Source organism: Nasonia vitripennis, chromosome 2 (assembly GCF_009193385.2).
Source record: "Nasonia vitripennis strain AsymCx chromosome 2, Nvit_psr_1.1, whole genome shotgun sequence".
Taxonomy (NCBI): domain Eukaryota; kingdom Metazoa; phylum Arthropoda; class Insecta; order Hymenoptera; family Pteromalidae; genus Nasonia; species Nasonia vitripennis.
In genome coordinates, this window is record NC_045758.1 from 3,012,022 (window position 1) to 3,038,048 (window position 26,027).

General features: G+C 39.7%; 2 protein-coding genes and 1 long non-coding RNA gene across 13 annotated transcripts; 1 reads left to right on the plus strand and 2 right to left on the minus strand.

Annotated features, from left to right (window-relative positions):
- Window positions 1-5,410: 5,410 nt before the first annotated feature.
- LOC100118667 (protein ECT2) lies at window positions 5,411-23,010 on the minus strand. Of its 11 annotated transcripts, none has more exons than XM_016982304.3 (18): window positions 22,433-23,010; window positions 19,406-19,565; window positions 17,265-17,475; window positions 17,056-17,191; window positions 16,760-16,972; window positions 16,489-16,635; window positions 15,037-16,209; window positions 14,427-14,561; window positions 14,107-14,356; window positions 13,605-13,732; window positions 13,123-13,519; window positions 12,607-13,047; window positions 12,379-12,533; window positions 12,210-12,295; window positions 11,781-11,873; window positions 10,724-10,898; window positions 8,994-9,112; window positions 6,962-7,004 (listed from the first exon to the last, which is right to left on the minus strand). In XM_016982304.3, the coding sequence occupies exons 2-18, from the start codon at window positions 19,470-19,472 to the stop codon at window positions 6,962-6,964; spliced, it is 3,969 nt and encodes a 1,322-aa protein (XP_016837793.1). In that variant the 5' UTR covers window positions 19,473-19,565; window positions 22,433-23,010. The 11 variants fall into 11 exon arrangements, with proteins under 11 accessions (XP_031779261.1, XP_016837800.1, XP_016837797.1 ...); XM_032597213.1 differs by having other exon boundaries at window positions 22,405-23,000; XM_031923401.1 differs by lacking the exon at window positions 22,433-23,010 and having other exon boundaries at window positions 5,411-7,004; window positions 19,406-19,756.
- Window positions 17,144-23,800, plus strand: LOC116416158. The gene is made up of 2 exons (XR_004226689.2): window positions 17,144-17,517; window positions 17,615-23,800. It is a non-coding gene; the product is annotated as an uncharacterized LOC116416158 (long non-coding RNA).
- Window positions 23,801-23,805: 5 nt separating this feature from the next.
- LOC100118700 (ribosome biogenesis protein WDR12 homolog) lies at window positions 23,806-26,004 on the minus strand. The gene is made up of 7 exons (XM_001602556.6): window positions 25,829-26,004; window positions 25,431-25,516; window positions 25,150-25,360; window positions 24,766-25,082; window positions 24,373-24,687; window positions 24,163-24,295; window positions 23,806-24,092 (listed from the first exon to the last, which is right to left on the minus strand). The coding sequence occupies exons 1-7, from the start codon at window positions 25,894-25,896 to the stop codon at window positions 23,954-23,956; spliced, it is 1,269 nt and encodes a 422-aa protein (XP_001602606.2). The 5' UTR covers window positions 25,897-26,004; the 3' UTR covers window positions 23,806-23,953.
- Between the last annotated feature and the right edge of the window lie 23 nt (window positions 26,005-26,027).

The window sequence follows — 26,027 nt, forward strand, 5'->3', positions numbered from 1 at the left end:
GCAATATAACGAGGATATTTACGCTTCCATAATAAACGCGCTTTACGATCGATCTGTCTGGCTTTCCTTTGCGCGAGAAGCTTTATTTCCAAGTCGGGGCCGACATCGCGTGATTTTTGGATATGTACATAGCGCCGCTGAAAATAGATTATTTATTCGGAATCGCCGCAGCTTTCGGACCTGTGCACGATAATAGTATAGGCGGCCACTGATTCGAAGAGATTACGGCTAAAAGCCCGCAAAACGCTCCGAAATTGGTGTATAAAGTGTGCGTCATGCTCATATTATATATATGTTGGCCAAGCATGGAAACGAATAATTCTTCTTTTATCTCTGCGATGCAGGATTAGCAGTATATGGCGATAGCGATTGAGTTGGCGAAAAACAAGCGAAAAAGGAACGACTCGCCGAGTGTATTCTATATGGAAATTGAAATACTTGTAGCTTCAGTGCTCCTTGTAAATTATTCAAACGCCGAGAGCTTACTCTCGAAGTAAGAGCCGAAGATGTAGTGCGAAAAATCGCAAATGCAGCAACGCGTTAACGCATCGAAGAGTCTAGTGTAGTACCTACAGCAAATATAACAGCAGCGCCATAACGAGCGGCTTGTAACAAAAGCTCGGCACATTCATCTCGTGATACAAGCGAGCGATTAATCGGAATAAAAACGCATAATACGGACGATAAAATAAGGCCGTAAATCAGCTGTAATATATAATAAATGAAAATAGAATAATCTCGCGGCGGAATCGATCGATTAAATCGACGTCCACGTGGGCTGCGCAGCATCGCTACACAATATCGACGTCTAACTAACGAGGCATGCAACATTATGCAAGGAAGAGTGTGCGCAAAAGCTCTCTCTCACTCTATATATATATATATATATATATATATATCGAGCACAAATAATTACGTCGTGTGCAGCGCATAACGCCATCGGTTGCGAAAGGTATTACGGCCATTACGGGGACCGCCTGCGGGCTAATCTGAATTAATTGATGCACAGCAGAGAGAGAGAGAGAGAGAGAGAGAGAGAGAGAGGAGCGTAACGAGATCGCAGGCGAAGCTAATATAAATATACGCCGGACAAGCTTGCAAGCTCTCTTCGCGCGTAATTGCATAGCACAGCTTCTTCTTCTTAGCGACGAGATCGGCTTTTCTATCATTGCGTTAGATATACACATACACCGCTGCGCTCATTGTTATACGGCGGTGGCATTTACGCAACGCCTGCGATATCGCATTACCGATGTGAGGATATAAATACACTCCCGTGATTTGATTCCCCAGATGGACCGAGTGGCTTTTCGCGTTCTCGCGGTACCTTTTGTTTTCAAACGTGCGTAAACTCGCCGGTTTACGATCGGACAAGCGCGAATGTATTCCGCCGCGAATGTATTCGAGCTGTATACAGATTTGAGTCTCGCTTTGATCTCGACTGGAACGTCAAATGGCTCGCACACTCTATTTTACGCGGCAGGCTACGTCGGTTGAGTTGGATATATTTAATTCTTACTTTTTTTTTTTTTTTTTTTTTTCATCATCGATTCATCAAGCTCTTTACAGCTCGTTTTATTATAACATCTATATTTCGCTCACAATCCGGATGCGTTTATTAGCGACGCTGCTTTTGGCGCGGATACACATTTCCCGAGGCTCCCCTGGGCCATTACCACTTTACGCTCGCACAATGTCCGCACACAAGGAAGATGCGATATGCCGCGCAGCACACACCGCAAGGGCCGAAACGTTTAACCCACATAGCTGTATTATGCTCTCGAATATACATTATCAAAGCGTCGCTTTCTCCTTACTCTTATACCGGCATGCCTGTTGCTATAACGCGGCGTTATTTTACGTTTTGGGACAAGAAAAATAAAATAATTCAATGCATTATTGGAATTTACGGGTACAGCTATTCGTGGCGCGCAAACTTTCAAAATCGCGCATTCACCGAACTGGTAATCCCGGAATTGAAAAAACAGTCGGACGAACTCGAGCGCGTGTATAGATCAAAATTTTACATCGATTTGCGATATTAACAGCCCCGTGGCGCTCGGGCAGACCGCGGCGCGGGACGTGTTTGCCGCGAATCGAAATTTCAATCTTTTACGCCCTTTCAATCCTGTGAGTTATACAGGCTATACACACACACACACAGCATTCGAATAAACACGCGCCGATCCCACCCTCGTATGAAGGCCGTAAACCATTTGTTATTCCATTAAACAAAAAAGCCATGCATATAAATGTGAAAAACTCAAGCGTTACAAACTATGGAATTTCACCTGCAGAATATCGACATATTCCAGATTACGTCCGGAGAAACGAAGACGTTCGTCGCGATATATATATATATATATATTCAGCTTGGATGTATATACATGTATCTTCTCTGCGAGCGCGTCAGCTGCAACTGGCAGGTGTATAGCGTTTTTCGCTATACCCATATACATATAGCTGTCGACCAGCGCGAGCTTATCGAGTTCAGCCGCGATGCTGGCCTCATCATCCGAAGCGATCGGCTATGGCAGTAGTATTTCCATGTCGAGCTCGTCTCCCTGTGGCGTCTGATCGATTTGTAATAATTTTCCACTATCCGCGGATACGCGTCTACATTTTCAATTGATAGAGTTTCCGATTATCTTTGTTTTTTTATTTTGCAGCTTGATTGATTTCTCGCGCGGAGGATTGGCTAATCGGTCGTACGGCTTGGATTTTAGCGTGAAATAGACGAGAGGAATAAAGTAAAGGAAAAATCACAGCTGTGCGAGATCCCTGATTCAGAAGAATAACAGTAACAAGTCGAAAGTATACAGTAGGCGCGCGTCTGCAGCTTTATCCGATTTTCCTTCTCTCGGATATTGAGACACTGACGCGCGACGAAGTCAAGTATACACTTTCGCGCAAACTGCAGCAGCGTTTTGGCGACAGCTGCTCTCTCTCTCTCTCTCTCCCCTTTATACTCGGCAGCGGATGTTTCTTACAGAAACTAGGCGCTTGTTCTCAAAGCTACACCTATAGCTATCTAGCTGCACATTCGACAAAGCCGACGTGGTCAGACTTTGCGCCATCAGTTTCCGAGGCTGTTCGAGAGCGACTGGAGGTACAATTAGATTGCGAGTTTACCTCGCTTGTGCAGCGAACCGTATACGCGGGATTATAGCTGGAGCTTTAATAGAGCGTATAGCTCGGAATAGGCTAGATTTTTATTGTACGAGAAGTACATATGTGTGTGCGCTGTATATAAAAAAAAAAAGAGGTAGAGAGGAACCGCTATGACTCAAACGGCCGGTCACCGTTGTTCGAGTCCGTACTCAAGACTCACTTAAAACTCGTCGGCTGGTGTAAACGAATCGAACATCTGGGCCGTCGAACGCGCGTGGGTCGTATTCCAAATACTCTTTTTCGCTCTCCCGTTGTTTGCTCGTAAGCAAGCAGAAATACACTCGAGCAATTTAACGGAATCAATTCGTCGACGAGTCGAATGAAAAGCTTGAAATTTCTCTCGCTTGAATGAGCGGGAAGGAGAGATACGTTTATACAGTGTCGTTAAAACTCGGAAGCAAGACGTCGTCGTCGAGTACAGCGAGAAGAAGAAGAAGAAGAAGAAGAAGAAGACGTAGACGCCAGACAACAAACGCGACATTATCTCACCACTGCACCGGCGCGCGGTCTCTTAAATCAGCGTCGTCTCGAGCTGCGAACACATCTGTGCTGCGGCGGCAACGATGGTAATCCGGCAGAGGCGCCGCGACGCTTTTCTTTTAACTCGAACTTATCGCCCCGCGCGCGACAAAAGAGGTGTGCATTTTTCTTCCTCGGTGATATAAATTGAGACGCTTATCGGCATACGAGAATTATTTATAGCTATGCGCGAGGACGTTTTTATTTATTATACAGAGTGACAGCTATAAAACAGGTTATTTTACATTTCCACGTTATTTTCCAGCTAAATATAACAAAAAGGCGGAATCTCTCTTCCTTGAAATGCATTTTTACAGCCCGTCCAACATCAGCCGCAAGCTCGCGACTATTATTTATACAGAAAATTACGAAGCGCGACGAGCGTCGAGTAGCGCAATCTCAAAGTTCATTAGACAACAAATACTCGAGAGCAAAGCGCACACGCCGTTAAATTATTCATCAGTTCCAATCGTTGAAGAACCCTCGACTAACGCGCAGGCCAAGCACAACAAAAGCTCTCTCGCAAGCTCCTTTAAAATAAACACAAAGCGCCGGCTCGCGTCTCCCAGTGCTCGATGTACAGCCGCATTGAATTATTCCGCCTCGATCAATTCTCGCTCTCTCTCTCTACTCTCGCGCCAATTACAGCTGAATTTTGAATGGCGACTCTCGAACCCGATGTCCCGGAGGAGAAGTGGAGGCTCGTGCAAAATAACGAGGGACAGCCTGTATGCTATACACGCGCACGTAGCGTCGGGCCTTCGGAGGTGCGTACGCGGCTTCGTTAGTCTCTGCGCCGGACGATGCTCGACCGAGGAGCTGCTGCTGCTGGTAGTGGTTCGCCGCAGCAGCTGTTGCGTGCGCGTCCTTTTTCGAGGATAAGGTGCGTGTGGGCGTGAAATTGCTGCCGGGCTACTCGTGGCGTTTGATTTTAATGAAGCCCCCATTCGCTGCAGCTCGTCGCTATTGAGTCCAATACGCGTTGGTTATATACTTTTCGAGGTTGGCCATGTAATTAGTCATCGAGCCTCGTTTATCTTTCGAACACGTAGGAACGATCAATCACAGTCTCGCGCGAGCTCTGCGCGGCAGATAATTATGATCTGCGTAAAATTTCCGAAACAAAGGCGTTTAGCCGCGCGACACGGTGGCTCGTAAAAGTTACGCCCTTTTTCTCTCGACCCATCATTCATCCCTTCTAATGCACCGGCTGATTTCATTCATTAATCCCCGTTTCGAGAGATTTCACGTCAGGCCTGCATGACGGGATTATCCGCACTTTATCGTCGTTACAAGCCCCGAGTGTCTCGCGACGAGGCCTTAATAGACAGTCGTGCGAACATCGTCCTTCTTAGCTGTCCCCATATATATATATATATATATATACCCTCGATTCGAGACCGAAGATTATCGCTCGTATACGGGGATATCGTTCGGATAATGGATCACCCGAGATCCACGTGTAAATTAATCCCCGATGGGGATGAAAGCCAATACGAGAAACGTTTGCTACGCTGCGGAATTTATGGTTGGATTTTTTGGGCTTTAGCGTCGGTCTTGTGACACGTGAAACTATGCAAATTAGTACATAAAGCATGGTGAGAGGAGGCTCTGATTTTGTTCATAAAAAATAATGTTAGTCGATGCTTTTGCGTTTGGAAAGCGTAGGATTCTCAAGAGGACGGGCGTTGCGAGGAAGAAGTAACAAGAGAAAAAGACGTAAGAATGAACCACTTTTTTCGAGATTACATTATAAAGTTTATACAATCTATCAAGGTGTAAGATATAAATATAGCGGCAACGTGTAGTATCAGGGTTGTTTTCCAACCGTATTACAATTAACGCAGACATACTCTTATCGTGCGTGATAAAAAATACTACTAATTTACATACTAGAAGATTTTACGTTCTTGGCTCGTATATATATATCGTATTTACAATGGTTTTAGAATTATTTTAAACTGATTGCGTCCTTTCAATTTCGCATGCTTTCATTCACTCTGAATGACTGATTTCTTACTTTCATAGGTAAGAAAGTATTGTAATCAAATCAGAAGAGATAGCCAACGCAGCCTGTTAAAATAATTCGTTATGAAACAAAAAATATTCTTTGTTATGACAGACTTTCATGGGAATTACGTATGTACAAGATAAAGGATGCAAGAATTCAAAATTTACAAGATATTCCTTGAGACCTGAAGGATAGTCAAAATTTGTATGTAAATAATTCGATAAAAGTAACTAAATCGTGAGATGATTCAACTTTCGGTATCTTCTAAAATATTAGGAACGAGGCTTAATCATTCGTAATCTCGTAAACACGCTGAACAAGCCCTAATATTAATGTCGCACAATTCAACAGGATTCTACGTCAATTTTGATTCTTGTAAAACTTTACAAGAATTCAATTCCTAATTTGTTCTCACTGTCAACTGCCAGACCGCTTTAGAGTAGATAACTGTGAATTCGAAAAGCCAGACTAGTCGACGAACATCAAGGCTGTTACTTTAACAAAATTCATCTTGCTAAAGATTATATTACACCTGAGGTAAATCATCATGTTTACAAAACAGCACAGTTAATGCAACACTATATTCTATTCACTTTGAATCAACCTACTGGTTTATAAAAAGTATCATTCTCGATGCATGTAACATTCTCATTCGCGCTCTTACAAGGTTTGGCAACAAGTAAAAAAGCTTTTTTCTGTAACACACCAATACTACGATGACAAAAATATGTATAAAAAAGTTATAGATACACGAAGACAAAGCTTTTGATAGCTATAATATTAATGTAATTACAGAAAAAAACAACGAACCATTCTCACAACAGTGAGTTTGATCACAAAAAAGGCATTATAAAGTTTCATAAAAATGTTACAACGGCTTCACCGTCTATAACAAACGAGAAATGGCAGTCTCCATCTCGTATGATACAGAGTGAGGCAACGATAAAAAATTTCGAAAAATTTTATACATTTCTCTGTAAAAATGCCTGTACTTGAAACAAGCAACCAAAAAAACTTCACTGCAAATACATGCATACCTTTAGTGAAGAACAATTATTATAGTTTCGATAATAATCGAATTCATCAGAGTACAAAAATTTAAAAATGTTGTATAGTATGTATTGGCAGATATCTGAGGAATAGATGTTTCTTCGTTGTCCAGGTTCGCAGTTGCGACAAAAAACGAAGGCGATGCATATCTTGTTTCTCAAGCGATCTCTTTGCTGTCTTTATTGTTGTCGCCATTAAAAACATCTCTTCTCAGAGATCAGATTTGTCCTGCATGACTTCCTCGGAGCAATTTCTATAGTCAGTAGAGAGAAGTACACGATGATCAATTCGTCCTTCGTGAATATTAAAAGATCAACTTCGCGGTTAGAGTTTTAACAATAAATTGTATTAAGCAAGGCAAACATGACTAAAGTATTAGTTGGTCAGGCATCTTATTTTTTTAACCAAGCAAGAAGACCCTTCTAATGCTAAAAAAATCGGTGAGAAGGTTTAGAATAATCATTACTTTCACATCGACGATAGCTTGAATAAAAATATTGTATAAAATAAATATTTTTTGGCTTGTGCAATCCCAAAAATACATACGCGATATTACTCTAATAATATATTTATAAACTAGCCATTAAAGAGTCGCCAGCGAACACAGACTTATATTATGAACATAAATTCGCTGTCAGTCATATTTTTGTTAATACATTAGTGGTAGAAAATGTGTAACAAGAAAAATAAGGGAATTAGAAACTTTTCCATAGCGAGATGCTGTGAACTACATTTATAATTCATATTTGTAATAAATAGAGCAATCATTTATGAGTTGAACGTATACGTGTTAATTGCTGCATCGTTGTTATATGAGGAACACATTTAGACACAGTCGAATGCGTTAGGTTATTTATGTATGAATGAGAGTAAGATGCTAGCATCTTGCGCAAAAATAGTAGCAAGTTTCAAAATATGCGAAAGTACTACTTTATCGACCAAGACATTATGTAACAAAAAATAAAATTTCGTAGATATGTTTGATACATGCAAACGGCATGTAATTATAAATATCGATAAAGCACCAATCTTTTACATATTCTCAAGAAATATAGACGAAAAGTGTCTGCATTCAGAACCATACAATGCAAATTTAACGAAAATATTTTATTTATGACAATTGTTTTCTATAAAATAAATATCTACAAACTATGTCTAACTCATAAATAATGTTTAAGAGATTAGTATAGAAAAATATAACAACACTACTTTAAGAATAGTAAAAACGCGCAAAAATCTGAAAATGTAAATTAATAATTTCAGAAAAATTGTCGAGAGTATTGAAATGTAATACTATAAATTCTTTGATTGTTTGGGAAAATGTAATGTCAAAAATTGCCTTATACCTTAATTTATCAGTAGTTATATACTGCAATTTTTTACGATTTCAATTAGCTTTCCCAAATCGATGACACGAAATATTTCCACAATATTAAATACCATTATTGTAATTACAATTTGGCTGCGAGTTCAAAAACTGAAAAATAAACAATTTTTATGCAAACACATTTCGCTATTGTAATTTTGCACAAAACAGACACAAACATGAAGTAGTACTGTTGACATATGCATTTCGACATACTCCATATTAAGGATTTTGGACAAATTACAAAAATTAATTCGAAATATTACGTGCTTTTTGAATGCAATATTATGGAATACTTTGAAACGAAATAAGTCACAGTGCCAGAAGACAAAAATAATGCAATTATGAGTCAATTTACAGCAATTAATCGAATGCATATTTTATTACAAAGCGGCATTCGATGAATTCCGGATAATTTTTATCTTTGTCATCTGGTTACAAAATGTATTATTAAATAGCTGGAATTGATTTATGCACGTAGCAGTTAAATGTCGTCGTTAACTTAAAGTCTGTAAAATGACTTGTCTGATCAGAGCCAAACGCAGTATCAATGTAGTAAAACAGCCAATCCCAGGCATATTCAATACTGCAAATTCAAGTGACTACTACACCATGAATACTCGTCGTTGCTCATCAAGGCAGTGACTTTACAGATACTCTTTAGCGAGTCATGATAACACAAGTTAGGCAACAAGACTTTTGACAAAGGACAAGAGGCGATAAAGCGAATAAAAGTTAAACAGACGCGCGTGCACATGACGCGTTCAATCAATTAGGCTGAAAGTGCATGAGGTGTGCGACTGTACTTTTGCGAGCGTCTTATTTGTACACATTATTATTGTATATATGCACGTGCGAGTGGGTACGTGTTACAACCTTCGAAGGGAGGCCATACTGAGGGTACTGCATTTAGCCTTGCGCGTCGGCTGGACCGACATGGGTGCAACAAGAACCTCGTCTCGCGACGGTGAGCCCGAACCACCGTTGCCCAGTTCCTGGAAATACACATACGATAGTAGTCACATTTTGAGGAATAGTATGTTATTACAAACACGAATACTTTTTTTCTAGGTTGCGAGAGAAAAAGTACTCATGTTACTAAATACAAATGTAGGATGAGAGGAAAAGATGGTGCATGCATCACACAAAATCCAATAAACAAATTCTGCATGCAATCATTAAAGACCAAACCAAATCCACATAGAACAAAAAAAAATTATTAAAAAAAAAAACAATTAAAAATCAAATATTTTTGCATTATACATATGTATTTCAAAAAAGTAAAGATGTATTTTCAAATATAGTCTGCTCAATGTTCTAGAAAAATTCACAAATCTTAAGAGACATTTCTTAAGCGTGTTAAACACGCAACGGCAATATCCTTTGCACACACAACTGCCGACATTCGACAGTGTTAACTTTTGGAAAAACTTACATTGAGCAATGTGGTCGGCATGATAATTCTTTGAAAAAGAAAAACGTATGTAACTACAAGCAAGTCTCTTCCTTTTTAACTAAAAAGTTTCGCGCTGTAGTTGTAACTACAGTGTAGTTACTGTAAGAATAGACCATTAATCTTAGTTACATTATCTTTGAAAAAATTGTTATACCTATATTCCAATTTATTCAACATACGCCGCGGATTATTTTGAGCCAGTCGAAAAACCACGCAGCGTCGCAATCAAGTCTTTATAAAAAGAAACCATTCACCGTTTATTTTATAAGATAAGAAAACAGAAAAAGCAATCCGAGTCTAAATTTCCTCGTCTGACTCGACTTACAGCGAAAGAATGAACGTGATTCAGTAATCGATCGTTCGTATCATACTTACTTAATTACAAATTATATCTCCGCATTTCCATATTGATGGCATGAGCATAAAATATTTAAACGGTTTATTTCAATGCTTAAATCATCAATACGTTTTCTCGTAAAAGGAAATTTTGCGGAAATGTGTTTACGTGTGTGAATGCATGAAAAATCACGAAAAACTCACTGTAAAACTCTGCGTAAAAACTTTGTTCAAATGTTTAAAACCCACGCATATTCACTTATACGTTCATGTGTAAACCTCACACCTTATGCTTGTAAAAGAAAAGCTCTCTCTTATAAACAAACAGAGTATTCGTTATGACTTTTAGACTTGAATCTTTCATGCATTCGAAATCAAACCCTCAAAATTCCTCGTATAAACTCATTATATTGAATTTTGTTTGGTTTAATTCTAAGTTTATCAATAATGTACACATCTGGCCAATTAATCAATTTTTTTATAGCGATGGCAAAAAAAAACAGGATTTATATAAAGTATATGTAAAGCATGACAAACGATACTGCTACGAGGAGGAAGAGAAGAGACAGAGTAATAGAAAGAGCACCCATTAGATCTTGAAAGGTAGCGCGGGTCGGACGCTAATTATCGTTATCTAGTTCTACAATAGCAAATCTACATTTCAAATTAAAAAATCCGACACGCCAACGTCTTGTAACGCTTTTCTCGGCAGCCACCGAGAAGACGAAGCAAGCAGAAGTCGTAGTATATAAAGCAGGATGCCACACTCTGTAATCATTGCATGCGTGGATGAAGTTTTCATTGTTTAACTAACGTTAATATTATTGCAGCTGGCAAGCCTCATTTGAGCAAGTTGCTGACTCGCCGGGGTTAAACTGTTGGTCGAACCAAACGGCGACATCATCGTTGACATAGCGCGCTTCAGCTTGCTCGGCGTCTTGTTGAAACTGAATGCTCGGCCCACCTTCATCCTCGTGCGCGATGCGAACCTGCGACACAGTACAAAAATGGGTTAGTGCTGCATCGATAGCTGAGCTTGGAAACATTGATGTACAGTGATAAGTGCAAACGCGAAACTTTGCTGTCCCCCTTGATAAGCTGGAAATAGATGTACATGTCGACAAATCACTCAATTTTTCAAAACGAGTTTGTATCAACATGGTTAAAAACTAGTTTGCCTATATCGGTCGACTATTGTGTAAAAAGAGGTACAATTTTATGTACAAATATAACTGACAGAATCGAAAGTATTCACTGGATTTACCAATTTTTACTCAGCAATTAACCACCCCTCAAAATCAATATCAAGAGAAGAATTCTTAGTTATTGTTTCTAATAACTGTTACATACTACTGATAATTCAAGGAGGAGAAGAAAGTTTTTCGCAAACAAAAAGATGTTTGCAACGAAATAACTGTATAACGAATCCCAAGATGCACGAAACCAGTTCAAGTTTTAGAATACAATTAAATAAAATTAAGAAAAACTGGACAAAATACTTTAAAAATTATAGAATTTCAATTGTCAAGTAAATTGCCCAATTTAATTAATAACAAAATAAAAATTAGCAGGGTCAATTCAAATTCAAGCCTCTGCATGCGACATTTAAAACAATATAAAGCAGGAAAAAATTTTGAAATAAAAATTCTATTACTATTTGATAAAAAAACACGAGCATGTAATTGGGAAAAATGATGACTCATGAATTAAGAAGATAAGATATTCTTGAACTGGCCACACCATTACCAAAGCAATCCAAACTTTTTAATTCTATTGAGTGTGTTAAGTAATGGACTCTACGAAGCAGATGGTATGAGGAAAGGACAGAAGCGAGTAAAAAAAGATTTAAACAGCCTGGTGCGAAAACTGACGGTAGTGGGACATGTAACGTAGTTTCACACATGCTATTGAGTAGGAACACATACGGGTCCATATACTCCAGGTAAAAATTATGAAATAGGCTCCTGTAACCAAACGTATCGGCGCCCCATTATTTGTTTGTTTACATGCAAATCAACCAGAAAAAATCATATTTATTCCAGTGAAAATACCATAAATGAAAAATAATTACTTAAAAAGTTCGCGAGCTGAGATATCAAATTTTTAAGTAATATACTTTATACCAGATTAGAAAATATGTAACAAATTGTTACTGCTACTAAGGTAGTACAATTAATTTGCTTAAGAGACCCAAGGATCAAGTCATACTACTAATAGGGCTTTCCCAATTGATTAAATTATATAAATAAATCATAATTATTAATTGTACAATCGTGTAATAAAAGAAAAAGACTACTTACTTAAATGCTTTACTTAAAGTTCCTAAGGCTACATCACTAGTATCAATTTCAAGCTGACTGTGATCGAGACTGATAAGAAACGTATCCTAAAATCAATAAATAAATGCCAGTAAATTATGCGTGTACTCAACTTGTTATGAGCATAAATAAGTCAAAAATATCAATTTACCGCATCAGCTTTACAAACAGTATTGGCCATTTGTCGACACAACGTTCGCAGGTAATTTGTTTTATTCACCTCCTCGTCAGTAATTGTGAAAGAATACAGTTTTTCTTTCAACTCTTGATTACTCCGAACCATTAAAGCAAACACGTTTCGACACTCTGATTTACAAAAAATATATATATACAAAGGCATAAGTTATGTAATGGAAGCTCGTATTGAGTATAAACCAACCTTCTGTTTCCCGAATATCCACAACCTTTTTAACTGTGCTTAACGACAACATTTTGATATGCTTATACGGCTTGACCTGGCTCATTTTGACAGAATGCAGTCCATTAACCGTATTTGGACTCTTCATCGAGTTAAACGCCTTCGATCGCTTCTTGCAGATCTCGAGCATATCCGTGAACAAAAAGAAAACGAGATGATCGCCACGGCCGCTCAGTCCCTCGCTCAATTCCTGCACGTCGCACTTGCCAATGAACGAGCGGTGCGAGGACACCAGATGCGGCGGACAATTGTCGATCTCATTAAATATATCAAACATTGCGAGCTGACCCTCAGTCTTTCGTTTATCTTCATTGATATACGTCATAACTTCCTTAATGCTACTTAATGACTTTTCCAAGGCACTGTGATCCGGATTACTCTTATGTGTATGCTTAAGGATATCTAAAATGCAACGTAAAATATTAATAAAAGTCAATTGGATTGTCCCTTGGTATATAATATACTATTAGAACTCACCATTTAACAATAAACTAATACTGGGAAGGCGTTGCACTGGTTTAATCAACAGTTCCTTCAAACTTTGTCTACCGCATTCAGGCTTAGTTTGGCAGATTTTGAGAAAAGCATGAAACCTGGGCTTGTTTTGATCGCACTGATCCAGCATTTCCTTTGTATTTTCAAAGAAGTTCACGTAAGGAGGATACGCCTTCACCAAATCTGATGCAAATTTTAAAAATATGTTTCCTATGCTATTTTCTTCTGACCAGTGATTCGCGCAAAAGCGCAGCTCTTCGAGCATCTGTTTATGCACCTCGTAAATCGGTGGAAAATTACCGAAGATGATTTTGGCTTCTGTACTATTTAGTAATTCTCCACTTGTTTCAATAAGATCTTCTAGTGGCGATTTGAACAGCTGTACAAATTTAATTTTTGTGTGGTGAGCAAATTGTCAGCATTTTATTTTGATTGATCAAAACAAATAACTATATGATACTTACAGTCATGATGGTGCTAAGAATGCCGACGTAATTCGATTCCGTCTGTACAAGTTCTAAAAAGACTTGATGGCGTGGAGAAAGATTTTTCCTCGCACTATCTGTGTTCACAGCCTCTACCTCTGGAATATCTGTGATTTGTCAACAGTTCATAGAAATTAAAGTCTTCCCTCTCACATATGGCTCAGACAATCGTTAATATTAACACAAAAGTCAGCAAACAAAACAAACCTTTTGTTATGCAAATAAACGCTTGCGACAATCCGATTAGAGGTTTCAAATATTCTTTGAAATTGAATAATTTACACTCACTTCAAAAGCATTGCGCTTTGCAAAATAAGCAAGTAAAATTTTTTCTTAAACGAGACATGAAGCTAATGGTTTTAATGAACCATAAAAGAAAGGAAGACAAAACTGTTCCCTTATGCAATAATTATCACAAATGAAAATTTAAAAAAAAAACGTGAACAAATAACATATATCGAGAGTCATTCAACTAACTCACCATCTAGTAATTGTTTATCGGGACTTGCAGTGCAGTCCAGGAAGCTACCGCTAACGCTTAGATGACCTGCGTCGCTTATGCTCGAACGTCTTTTGTGTAAGGCTGGTGAATCCGCACCATTTTGTACCAGACTCGACAACGTTTCCGCGAGTCGCTTACGTTTCCGTCTCGTGGAAGCCGTTGTCGGCGTCGCTGCTTGTTGGCTGTCCCGCCGTGCCGAGGCTGACGGCGACATGACTTGTTCCAGGTACTGAAACGAAATAATGGTTATACGATTTGCGTATTTTAACGTTTGTTTTGAAAACAGCTCAGGAACCTACATCTTCAAACAGGTAGTCTTTTTCATCGGCTGCACCTTCATTTTGCACAGAGGTCCAGAACCATTCAGCCTTAACTATGTGTGCTCTTGCAGATGCAAGATCAGGTAACGCGTTGACGTTAGATTCGTCTACAACCTGTTGATCAACAATTTCGTATTAATAATTCATACGATTTGCTCCATTTCAAAATTTTAATGCACGACATCACGAGACAGCACAAAATGCAATATAAGGATCTGACGGCGAATGAAGGATTTGGATGGATTGGAAATATCAAGTTTGACCCACAACCGAACATTAATACCGGCGGACGACACGTTGTTGAAAACGCGAACTCGTTATATTTTAAGTTTCATTTAAGAATCATCAGTCTTTTAATTTTAAGTTAGATATTTTGACCATTAGCTTCGTTGAAAAACACTGACCACTTATGGAGATTTTACTATGACCTGTTCAGCTAGTCTGAAGAAAGTTCATTACTTGAAAAAGGAACCACTAAGCAAGTGGTTCCAATATTGCAAGTACTTTTTTAATTTCTTTCAGAATAAATTGAGCAAATCAAATCTAATAAAATCAACCCCTTAAACCAACTTTTCGAAGAAGTTTATACCACTAGAAAGGACTTCTCTGGCGCTCTTTTGATGTTTCTGGCACACTTCGGAGTCAAATTCTTCTGCGCTGTTAAATCTGTCACCGAGACGCACTGTGTCTCCTGCTGCTGCTGTGAGACCCTGACTTTGCAGTCCGAATCCGATCCCAACCTGGCCATTTTCGCCGGGACCGGCAACGGACTAGGTAATGGTGTATATTTCTGCCTGGTGACACAGTCATCCTCTCGTCGTTGTTGCTGACTCGGTCGGCAAGGCGTCACCGGCATGTACTGCTTGAAGGTGGAGGGAAAGACAATCTCGCTGATTTTCGAGAATAACGCGGAGCTCTGCTTGAGAGCCTTAGTCAGTGTTTTCGAGCTTTTGCGAGTTTTTGTTTTTTTGCCCTCGCCCGCGGACGCGTTTAAGTAGTTTACGCTGTCGCTGAATGTTACGCTGGCCGTCTGGTAGCTGTGTCTCTTGGTTACGTGGGTTCGTAGCTTGGGCTCACTTGCACAGCTGGTTAGTTGCTTATTAGGTGTTCCGGTATGTGACGAAGATCTCTTCCAACGGATGTAACGACGTGGAGTTGCAACTTTCTTGCCACTGCTGTTAAATGCGATGAGCGAACAGGACTGCACGTTCTTCAAGGGCGTGTGCTTCTTACCGGCAAGTGTATTGGTGCCGTAGATTTTACCGTGCTCGTACTTGGAAATTAGTGACACAGACTTTCTCATCGTTCTGACATCGTCGATACCAGAGTCGACATCCATTGTTCCGTCAGTCCATAAATCCTCGGAAGACTCTCCAATGCTCAGCGTTCGGTCCATGGTCTCCTCGTCCTCCTCGCTGATTTCCTCGAACGTCATAGCTGCGGGTTCGCTGTTTGGACTGGGCAAGTCGTTGGAGTAGTCCATACAAATGGCCGAATCTTGGCTGACGTTCTCGTGAGTTGGCTTGTCGTCGTCATGTTGGAACTTGCGCTTACCCATGCTGAGAAGGCGCGACGCGAAGATCGATTTTGCGGGCGAGGGTATGGTGTTGGTGTAAGGATCGTAATATTCAAAGGAGTATGACAGGGACTTGTTGGCGAGAGCTAATTCAAGCTGAAGAGTGTCGTTGGAAAACCTTAAGTATGGCAGCGGGTTTTTTGCGCTGTTGGTAATCCTATAGCGATGCTTGCCTAAGTCTGTTACCTAAGCATGTGTGCAAAGCGATGTGCAATGGAAATTGATAAGAAAAAAAGAAAAAAAAATGAAATATTGTTTATGCTATTCTTTTCGGTGCTTAAGCAAGAGACTATTCACTTTTAATTGACAAATAGTAAAAGTAAATAGCCCTAAATAAATAGCATTAAGTTGAAAAAGATTGAATAGTTTTCTTGCGAAATCGGTTTTTCGACTCTTTTTCTACTCATTGCCCTGTGTATGCTTTGTGATAATGAATTTCGAAAGCGAGGCAAGGCTCATATTTACCACGTGGGTACAATTTGGATCGGTTATCTCTGTAGGTTCCCCTCCTTGCTGCTGCAGCACCTCGCACATGTGTCTCTTCTCATCCTCGGGAAATCCAAAGAAGCAAACACGGGCCCCAAAGAATGGCTTCAGTTTGAAATTGGCGACCTGCAATATGATTGAAAGATTGACGTCACTTTTATTCTAAATTTACTACGCGTTATAAATAACTAGATAGATACAGTTCCTATGTTGGTCAACCATTTGAATAAAGAAAATAATATGAACTCACCAATTCTTCATTGTTACCGCTGCAGCTGGAAAGACTGTCCCTCATATCCCACAATGCAGACACCCAATCACTAGACATGACGGGCACTCGAAATGTTACTGCATATCTATATTTTTCACCTCCACAGCAATTCGCGATGAGGTGCGTCACTTTTAACCCCATTTCTTTCCTAATGCTGCCACCCATGTGATGAATCATGTTGATGAGTTTGGTCTATAAAAATAGCAATAAGAATGAATTTCAATGCCCATGCATTTATTGCAACAAATCCAAAACATTCAATGTGTATAACTTACCAATTCTTCTTTTTTCCTGAAGCCTGTAAATGCAACAACAGTACCTAGCATAGACTGTGTGTACATTGGTCTGTTAATACTAGGTAACGATTCCTTCTTCTCCGCCAGCTGTAATAAAGCTGTTGGCCCCAAAATCCTGAAAATTAAACATAGATTTGTTGTAAAAATAACATAAAGACTATTTTCTTACTAGAGCTGATTAAATTTACCTGTGTGCACTTTTGCGTAAGTTGTCATATTCGACTCCTTCAAATTGCTTGAGTATAAAATAAGTGCAGTAGGTTGTATCTTCTATATATTCTACACCAGTCTCTGACTTAAGAACTGGAACGTTGAACTGCTGAGCTGCAGCACCTAATGCAGGATCCTCACTGGCTGCACCAACGAGGCATATCCTCTTTTTGCGAGGTATAATTAGATCTATAAAGAAGAGTTCAAGTGTCAGTCAATCAAATTCAAGGTGTTAGTAGAAGAAAATAATGGAAATATATCTTATATTCGTATAGTTAGAGAAAACAATTTTTGCATGCAATTAAATGTAACTGTAATTTTTTCTCAGGAAAATAGTTGATGGAGAAATGTATCCAAGTTGTAACGAGTCTCATGATTCCAATTAAAACAATGCAATATATACATGGCTTTTAATTAGGCTCAATGGATGGGAGTAAAATATAACGTGAGAAGATGTAAATTATTCCATTGAAATACACATGTGGAGAATAGTAAAGTTTTTATGCATAAAAACTGCAATAAATAACTCTTACTGCCATTATACTACCAAAATTTATACTACCTCTGACAACAATGACTCTCACGAGTATTAACATTAAATCCCAATTAAGGGAAACTGTTTTCAAAATTACTATTGCCAAATATTTCAGGCAATTGTAATTTTGCACTAGAACATGAGTAATTTGATTTTATTCCAAATTTGTCGTGTAATAATTTAACATAATTTCATAACAATAGATTGAAAACTTATTTGTTTTCCACAACTGCCTGATTCAACATTAACCCTGTAACTAGATTCCAAGCCACTAAGTCCATAAATAAACAAGTATTAGAGATAGATGAATCTACAGAATTTAGGGCCTATGCTGAAGGTCACTGGTCAGGCCAAACAAAGAATGAAATACCAATGATGTTATCTATGTGCTCTGCATATTCAGAGGTTTACAAAGATAAACTCTTGTACCTGAGACTTGCAAGAAGAAAAGATTACTCACTCCAATCTCAAAATTTACAGCTTTACAGTGCTATTTCAATCACGAAAATACTTTCTCAAAATAAAAGTCCTATGTTTGACTCATGTAAAGATTAAAATGTCCAAGTATTCTTCAATGTTTAAGCAAATAACTGAAATTCTATTGTTGTTGTTATGAAAAAATTTATAATCAAAAACATCATGACTGTATTCAACAAATTCAAAAGTAATTAAAAAATGTCTATTATTGAAATGTAAACAATTACATAGTTTCTGTACAGTAGGTACAAAGTCAAGTACAATAATAATTTAATCCTGTGAGTTTGTTCTCTCGCAGCAATAAATAATTCATTGGCTCGTTATTTTTCAAATGCATTCGACCTCATCCAAAATAAACTTCTGCTCCAATTCGGTACTCTCTTGAAATAAACAAAGCTGAGTTCAGTTAATTCACTTTTCACTGATGGATTGAGTAAAGTCATCTGCGAGCACATAAAGTAAATAATTTCCAAGCGCGAATATACCAGAATTTTTCAATCCTAAGAGCAACAATCGAATTTTTCAAGTTATCAGAAATGAAATTAGCATACAAAACATCATCCTCTCATAAACGCTCTATTAAAGATGAGAAAATCGACGTGAGTCAAAACCCAATCATCACCTGAAGGAAAACTCGCAAGCGCTCTCAAGATTTCCCAACGAGTCGTCACGAGGAAAACAAGCTCTCAAATGTAATCCCCACACAGCGATAAAAGAATCATAAAAGCCGCTTTTGCCTCTAATACTACACGAGAGCATCCCCTCTGAATGAAAGCTCGAATTCCAGAAGAGTATAACTGAATCATCAACGCTATCTCGTCAACTGATCGCAGATATACAGAGAGAGAGAACGCAAGACGCACCTCTCCGCAACGGTTCGGATTCAAACCTCCGAGTCGTCGGCATCATCATCTCCGAAAAATTCGACCCCCTCCACGCATCGCGGAGCGTCGAAAAGGACACTCTTGCGAGTGAGAGAGAGAGAGAGAGAGAGAGAGAGAGAGAGAGAGAGAGAGAGAGAGAGAGAGAGAGAAAGAGAGAGCTTATAGTATAAGCGAGTGAGCGAGATCGCGCATCGCGCACAAGCAAACTCTCGGGGGCACTTACATTCAGTCTTGACGGCCTCCTCACTATTTATATCGCTGGTACTGCTGTGCACGCTCTGCTCTTCCATTTTGGCCGCACTGCTGCTGCTGCCGGAGACTTTGTCCACCTCCTCCTCCTCTTGGCGAAGCGACGGGCGAAGAGCAGCGGCAGCTCCTTGAGCCTGTGGCACATACACCAGCCATAACCCGGATTAGCACATGTTCAATTTATTTCTCCCCTCAGCTCTCGGGAGGAAAATGCCGAGTCGTCGTGTATTATGTATAATGCGATATATTCGCTCTGTAAACACCACACCGCTAGTCTCTCTGTGTTGCTGCTGCGCCGGACGGTACGGTTCTACTGCCGCCGCGAGCGCCCCGAATTTTCACGCGCGCAGGTGCGCGCTCGCTGTTGATAAAACAGAGCGCGGTAGGCCGATTTCGTTTCGTTTTTTTCTGTTACGCTCGAAAGAGAGCTTGCAGCGAAAAGCGGTTGTTGAACGCACAGCAGAAGCACAGCTGACGCGAGAATCGTTTCCTTGATGTTCGACGATTGTCGAGAGGAGACACACACGCAGCTTGCGCCGAAAAGTTATATCGATTTACTATTATGACGCGTGTTTTCACGCTAAATTTAACGCGACCTGACGTCACAGAATTTCGGCGGTGTAGGTGTTCGGCTAAAGTATATCTATATACGAGTGTACGTTGGGCTTTTGCTAAAATTTCCGCACGTGTCCGTCGCGCATATCGAGAGCACCGGGTTGGAATGCTTTCTTATCGCGATTTGGAACTAATTGAAGATAAATAGATCCTTGAGTGAAATCGAAAATTACTTCGAGCTTGAATAATCACAGCTATTGTGCGCGAGGGAGATTTTAATGCCCCTTTTTACATCATTGCACGCACATCGAAGTTCATATCATGCGGTTCGCGAGTGTGACGAGTGTGTAATGTTCTGCGCTCGGCTTTGTGCAAACGAAAAATTCTTATCGTTCCTGCATTTATTAAGCCTCATGCAGGCTGCTTCTCGGAATGATAAAAATTGATATCTCAATTGTGTTCTCCTCGTGAATAGATAATCGAGGCGCTCTCTCTCTCTCTCTCTCTCTCTCTCTCTCTCTCTCTCTCGCATTCTATACTTCGTCTAAAATTACGCGTGTTTTATCAACGATCAAAAGCACCGCGAACGTTACAGTTTTTTCACGTTTACGCAAATGTGACAAAAGAAGCGATAAATTTAAAATTCGTTCGATTCAAAAACGAGATTTTCCTCGTGCGTAAATCCCCGTAACGAGTTCTACGGCGATTCGGCCGTCGTCGTCGAGAGACATTTCGTTTGGAAACTAGTGAAAAAAAACGCGTCGATTAGTGCTTAGTCAGCGGCGTAATTCATCAACGGGCAGAAATGCAATCCAAATCGACGAGAAACGACCGAGAGACGTAATACCTCCTTTTGTGCAGCAGCAACGACTATACTCGACATTTTCCTCTATACTTTGAAGCCTCGGAGATTAGCGTGTAACACTTAAAATACTAAGTTATTGGGAAGTTTCCGAGAGCGCACGAAAATACATTGAAATCGTTTTGCAGAAAGTTCGTTAAAAACTCAATCGCTCCAGTAAATCAATCGAGTTTGAGAAATTGTTTTACGATCGATTTAACAGCTCGATAAATTATTTGCACACTCAATGTAGCAATATTTTTTTCTCTCTCGATTTCATAAAGCGCGATAGCGTGAAAATAAAGTCTTGGCGCCATGAGAAATTCAGAGCCGTAGCCGAATACTCGGAAATCTTTGTTTCCGAAAGAGAGAGAGAGAGAGAGAGAGAGAGAGAGAGAGAGAGAGAGAGAGAGAGCGAATTTATTTTAAGACAAATTTGTACGGTAAACAGGCTAATATATGTATCAGGCGGATATCAAATAGAGAAAAAAGGCGCGCGGGAGGATGAGCTGGAAGTGTCGGAGGTGGGGGTGTGTATAATCTTGTTTAACTTTAAACGTAGATTTCTCGAGTACCTTGATAATGATAGATTACACGTGGAGACCGTTCTCGTGGAATTAGGCGACAAAAGTAGGTCACAAAGGCGCTCTTGAAAACAAAAAAAAAATGATTCGATCGTCCTCGAGATTTCGGTCCGCGTATCGAGCTGATATTGGATTTTTACTTCGCAAACGTCCGATATCACCGATTTAGGTGATTATCCGAATTTGGAAAGGCCGACAGTCCGCTTCCGTAAATGAATCTTCCCAGCCCAATAAAAACGTCACATTCAGCCGCAAAACTATGTCAACAAAATATTCTAGCCGAAAACTCCGGCCAAAATCCATAAAACAACTCTATTACTTTAGCATCGGCCAGTTTTTCTTGTGTCGCGCTGTTATTTTCTCTTCACGTGACTAACTCTCGGCTTTCGTGAAAACCGCGTCTTTTCCTCGCCGTCAATTGCCCGCGCGCGCGGAAGAAAACAATGGGTACTTCCCCTCCTCCCTAAATAGGCTGTACGTTGCACTTCCGAGGCCTTGGGCCCTTGCACCTGCACAGTTTGTTCTTCTCCTCCCGGACAGCGCCAAGACTTTCCCTTTTATGTATAGTCACGAAAATTAAAACTCCCGCCGGTCTGACGTGCAGGTATAGAGGATTTAAAATATTTTGCATTTTCTATGCACCTCAGCGGCGCGCGCGCTAAGAACCTGTTGGTTTCTTTCTCTCTCTGACAGTCCCTTGGTCGTCTTTGTTTCTCTCTCTCTCTCTCTTTCGCCATCGCGCCTGACCATCTACATAATCCCGGCCCTCTCCCTCCGCGCGCGGAGGTGAGGTTGTGCCGATTCTCTGCCTCTCGACTCGGCGAAAAAAATAAATCACGAGCCAAACAGACGGAGCATAGGTATATACCCAAGAGCGCGAAAGAGTCTCTAGAAGAAAAAAGAAGCCACGAGAGAGAGAGATAGAGAGATGAACAAGGCTCTATATATACACGCGCTTGCTTCTATATAACGATAATACACAGACACACGCACACAGAGGAAGAAGCAGGCAGGGCCGTACGTTACGAGAAACAGCTCCCGGCGACGAGGTTGTCGAATCTCCTCAGCTGCTGGGCCGCTGATGCATAATCTCGCGTCATCGAGGCCGCGGTTCTGCGGCCGCCCGAGCAACCACCATATACAGCCAGCTCCTCACGGGACACTTTACTTCGCTTGTTATTAATATTCTCGGAGCTTTCTCTCTTCCGGAGCAGCACCGCACTGAACACCAAGGGACGTATGCTTTTTCTCCCTCGTAACGGATTTTTCACACATATATAGGTACACACGCGACGCGCGTTCACTGCTGCTTCTTTCCGACGATATTTACACTGGCATGGCGCTCTCTCTTTCTCTCTGACTCTCTCTCTCTCTCGCCACCTTCACGCCGTTCCGTCGACGACGGTTATTAGCGAGAGCGCAACGTTTTTCTATCTGTCTCCCTCGCACTCGTTATTTATGGCGTTCTTCGTCACGCCTCCGCTCGGGGAGGTTAGCTAGACAGACTGAAGGTCTGCGAAAGAGGCACTATAGCTGTATCTCCCTCTGACGGAGACTTGCGTTATGGAAAGAACTGAAAAGCGCCACTCGGCCGTACTCGCACTGTTGCTTTGCGGAGTCTGCGCGTTGAGTGCCGACTGCCGAGGCCATCTTTAGAGGACTCACCAGTCACCATAGTACACTGCCCCGTGTATTTGCAAGCGCTCGTCATCGTCGCAGCAACGGTTCGCACATTATCGGAGTGGGGGGTGTTATTGCCCACCTACTCTTCCCCTACTCTCACTGCGCCGGGCTTTTCAAACCTTTAATAACGGCGGGCAGACGATGTTTACGTTACGGCCGATGACTGTACAGCGTGCAACTTACTTCTTGCTGCTGTGTTATGATGTAGGCGGATGTATACGGATACACCCTCGGATGAGGCACTGTCCAGAAAAAATAAGCGCAAGCTTTTATGCTTCTATATGATTGAGTGTGTATAGGTATCAGCAGTTCTCGAATACGTGCTGATCTCTCCTCTCTGTTTACGCGTGTTTTTATTTGCTCGGTAGGACAGTGATTCATCTTGTTGATGCAAAGCTGTTTTTGCCTTTTTTTCTAATGCATGTGCAAGTACTTTCACTTTCTCTTAAAAGCAAATAAACTTTGATCGATGTAGTAAAACAAAGCTTTAGTTTGAATGATCGTGTGAATAAATCGGATCACGTGAACGATCCCACCTGAAACGCTTGCGACCAATAGAAAAGGTGATTCAAGATTTGAAAAGTGATTCAACTGTGCTCTGAGAAAACGTGAAAAGGTTTGGCAATAACTTATATTTATTCGATGTAAAAATATATGTGAATTATACTTAAAAATAACATATAATAAATGTAATGTATGATAGCAATTGAATACGAGTTTTTTTTTCTTTATGTAAGAAATTTTACGGCCTTATGCATACACGTTATTATTACTTCAATAGCTCTTTATACAAAAAAATGTATCTAATATATTATTATGTTTTTTCACATATAAACATTATAAAAATTTATTTGTACAGTTATTTAACAGCATATTTCGATTTGAAAATCCTCACTGTATTGTCGGCTCCACCAGACACCAAGTATTTTGGGTTTGACCAGTTGCAACTTAGGACTTTGTCTTCATGTCCAGTGAGGTCAAACAGCGGAGCTTTGGGACTGCCACCAAAATTTAAATTATTTTAATTTTTTGTTTTTATCGTAAGAATCCTTAAAAGTTAGTACATACCTTCGCGTGTCCCACAATTTTACATTATTGTCATATGCACCAGACATGAAAAGATGATCTTGAGTCGTTGACCAGCGTACTGATTGCACCCATTGTGTATGCGAGGTGAACATTGATTTACACACAGCACCCTCTGAAATGAAAAAATGTACATATTTATTATTATCATCAATTCAGAAAAAATAAAATAGATTCATATCCACTACAAACCTGTTGATCGAGGATCATACAATCTAACATGTTTGTCTGCTGATGCTGCTATTAGAACTTTTGATAAAGGAGAATAATCAACATCAAAGAAACTTTTGTTTCCAGCTAATTCATGCTTGATTCCTCCTAGTTCAGTATCCCACACTTTTAACGTATGATCCCAAGAAGAGGTAACGATTTCTGTCTTATCAGTCCATACAACACCGCTAACAGCTTCCTTGTGACCTTTCATAGTTCTTAATGGTACTCTTGTTTTACTTTCAGTCTTTTTTCTTTTTGAGGCAGATTCTCCTTCTTCTGTATCATCTTGTAAAGCTAAAAACATGAAAAATAATAATCATTAAAAGCTTGTACGATGACTAAAATATTAACATTAATAAATGCAAGACTTACAAGTTGACCAAATTTTTAACATAGTATCCCAAGAACCAGTTGCCATCAAATTATTTGCTGTATTTACACCAACAGCTTCAAGTCCTCGTTCATGTCCTTTGCATATATGAATGCTCTCTACTGAATTGCTTTCGACATTCCACTTCCATAATACTGCAGTCTGATCTTGGGAGGCACTGACAAAAGTTCCATTTTCACCATCTAATGATATCCATGCTACTGCTTTAATAGGTGATGAGTGTCCAGGAATGGTCAAGTGATGCTTTCCTTTAGCTGTCCATAAATGAAGAGTATTGTCGTAGCATCCAGTCAGAATCCTATAATTTTATTATTCTGTTGAAACTTATAGAACAAAATTAAACTCATTATCTGTATGAAGCTTACCATTTTTCACATACTGCAACTGCAGAAACCCAGTCATCATGTATAAGGCAGTCTTGAGGTTCTGGAGGAGGATGTTTCTCAATATATTCAACATCTATTACATCTTCAATAGAGACACCCCTTTCTGCAATATGCTCCGCCAAAGAGGTGCGAAGAAACTCAGAACATACAAGAAAGTCAAATTCTACCTCTTGACTTACAGTGCCAGATTCTGAAAGAAAAACAGTTAATCATTCATTAATCAATCAACCATTATATTTTGCAAAAAAAAGGATGCTTACCCTTTAGAAGTTCATTTACAAGAACATTCAACTCTGATATAATCACTGTTGCAGGTACTGATAAAGGATAATCTGGGACTGCATATCTGTAATTGAAAATTTTACGCGATGAAATAGAAAATCATGTATAAAACATTTACTTAAAACTTGATAAATAGCTTTAGAACATTTTTTATATTGTAACCTCAAAGGTTATGCTACATGAATTTATTTTACAATAATAGCGTTTGATCGAATTTAAAGTGATGAAAAGTAACTTTTCTACTTGAATACTTGAAATACATTGTTACCATACATAGACAAACGAGTGTCTTTGAACAATTAATATTAAAATTGCGAATAAACACAAGTTTGTAAACTATAACCTCGCTACGAAAATGAGTGAATTCAGAACTTACTGTTGCTGTTTGGTTACAAAACGAATTTGTATTTGTGGGGTGTCACTGTCTGCATTTTTATTGTCCATTTTGATGAATGAAAAGGGTTTTATTTACCGATTTTCAGATGTACATAAAATAAACACAACTTGCATGACATAGATTTTACACACCGACACACGCGGTTTCTCATTTCTGTTCTGAAGTTAAAATCGATTAA

Bases quoted from the DNA above. Each gene is read 5' to 3' on its own strand.
- LOC100118700 (XM_001602556.6), bottom strand. From the start codon at position 25,896: ATGGACAATAAAAATGCAGACAGTGACACCCCACAAATACAAATTCGT. The intron at 25,361-25,430 runs GTAAGCATCCTT...TTTTTCTTTCAG, and splicing joins TGTAAATGAACTTCTAAAGG to AATCTGGCACTGTAAGTCAA. The intron at 24,296-24,372 runs GTTTGTAGTGGA...TTTTCATTTCAG, and splicing joins GTATGATCCTCGATCAACAG to AGGGTGCTGTGTGTAAATCA.
- LOC100118667 (XM_031923401.1), bottom strand. From the start codon at position 19,472: ATGGAAGAGCAGAGCGTGCACAGCAGTACCAGCGATATAAATAGTGAG. The intron at 12,534-12,606 runs GTTGGTTTATAC...TTTGTAAATCAG, and splicing joins GGATATTCGGGAAACAGAAG to AGTGTCGAAACGTGTTTGCT. The intron at 10,899-11,780 runs GTCAGTTTTCGC...ACTGTGTCGCAG, and splicing joins ACGTTACATGTCCCACTACC to GTTCGCATCGCGCACGAGGA.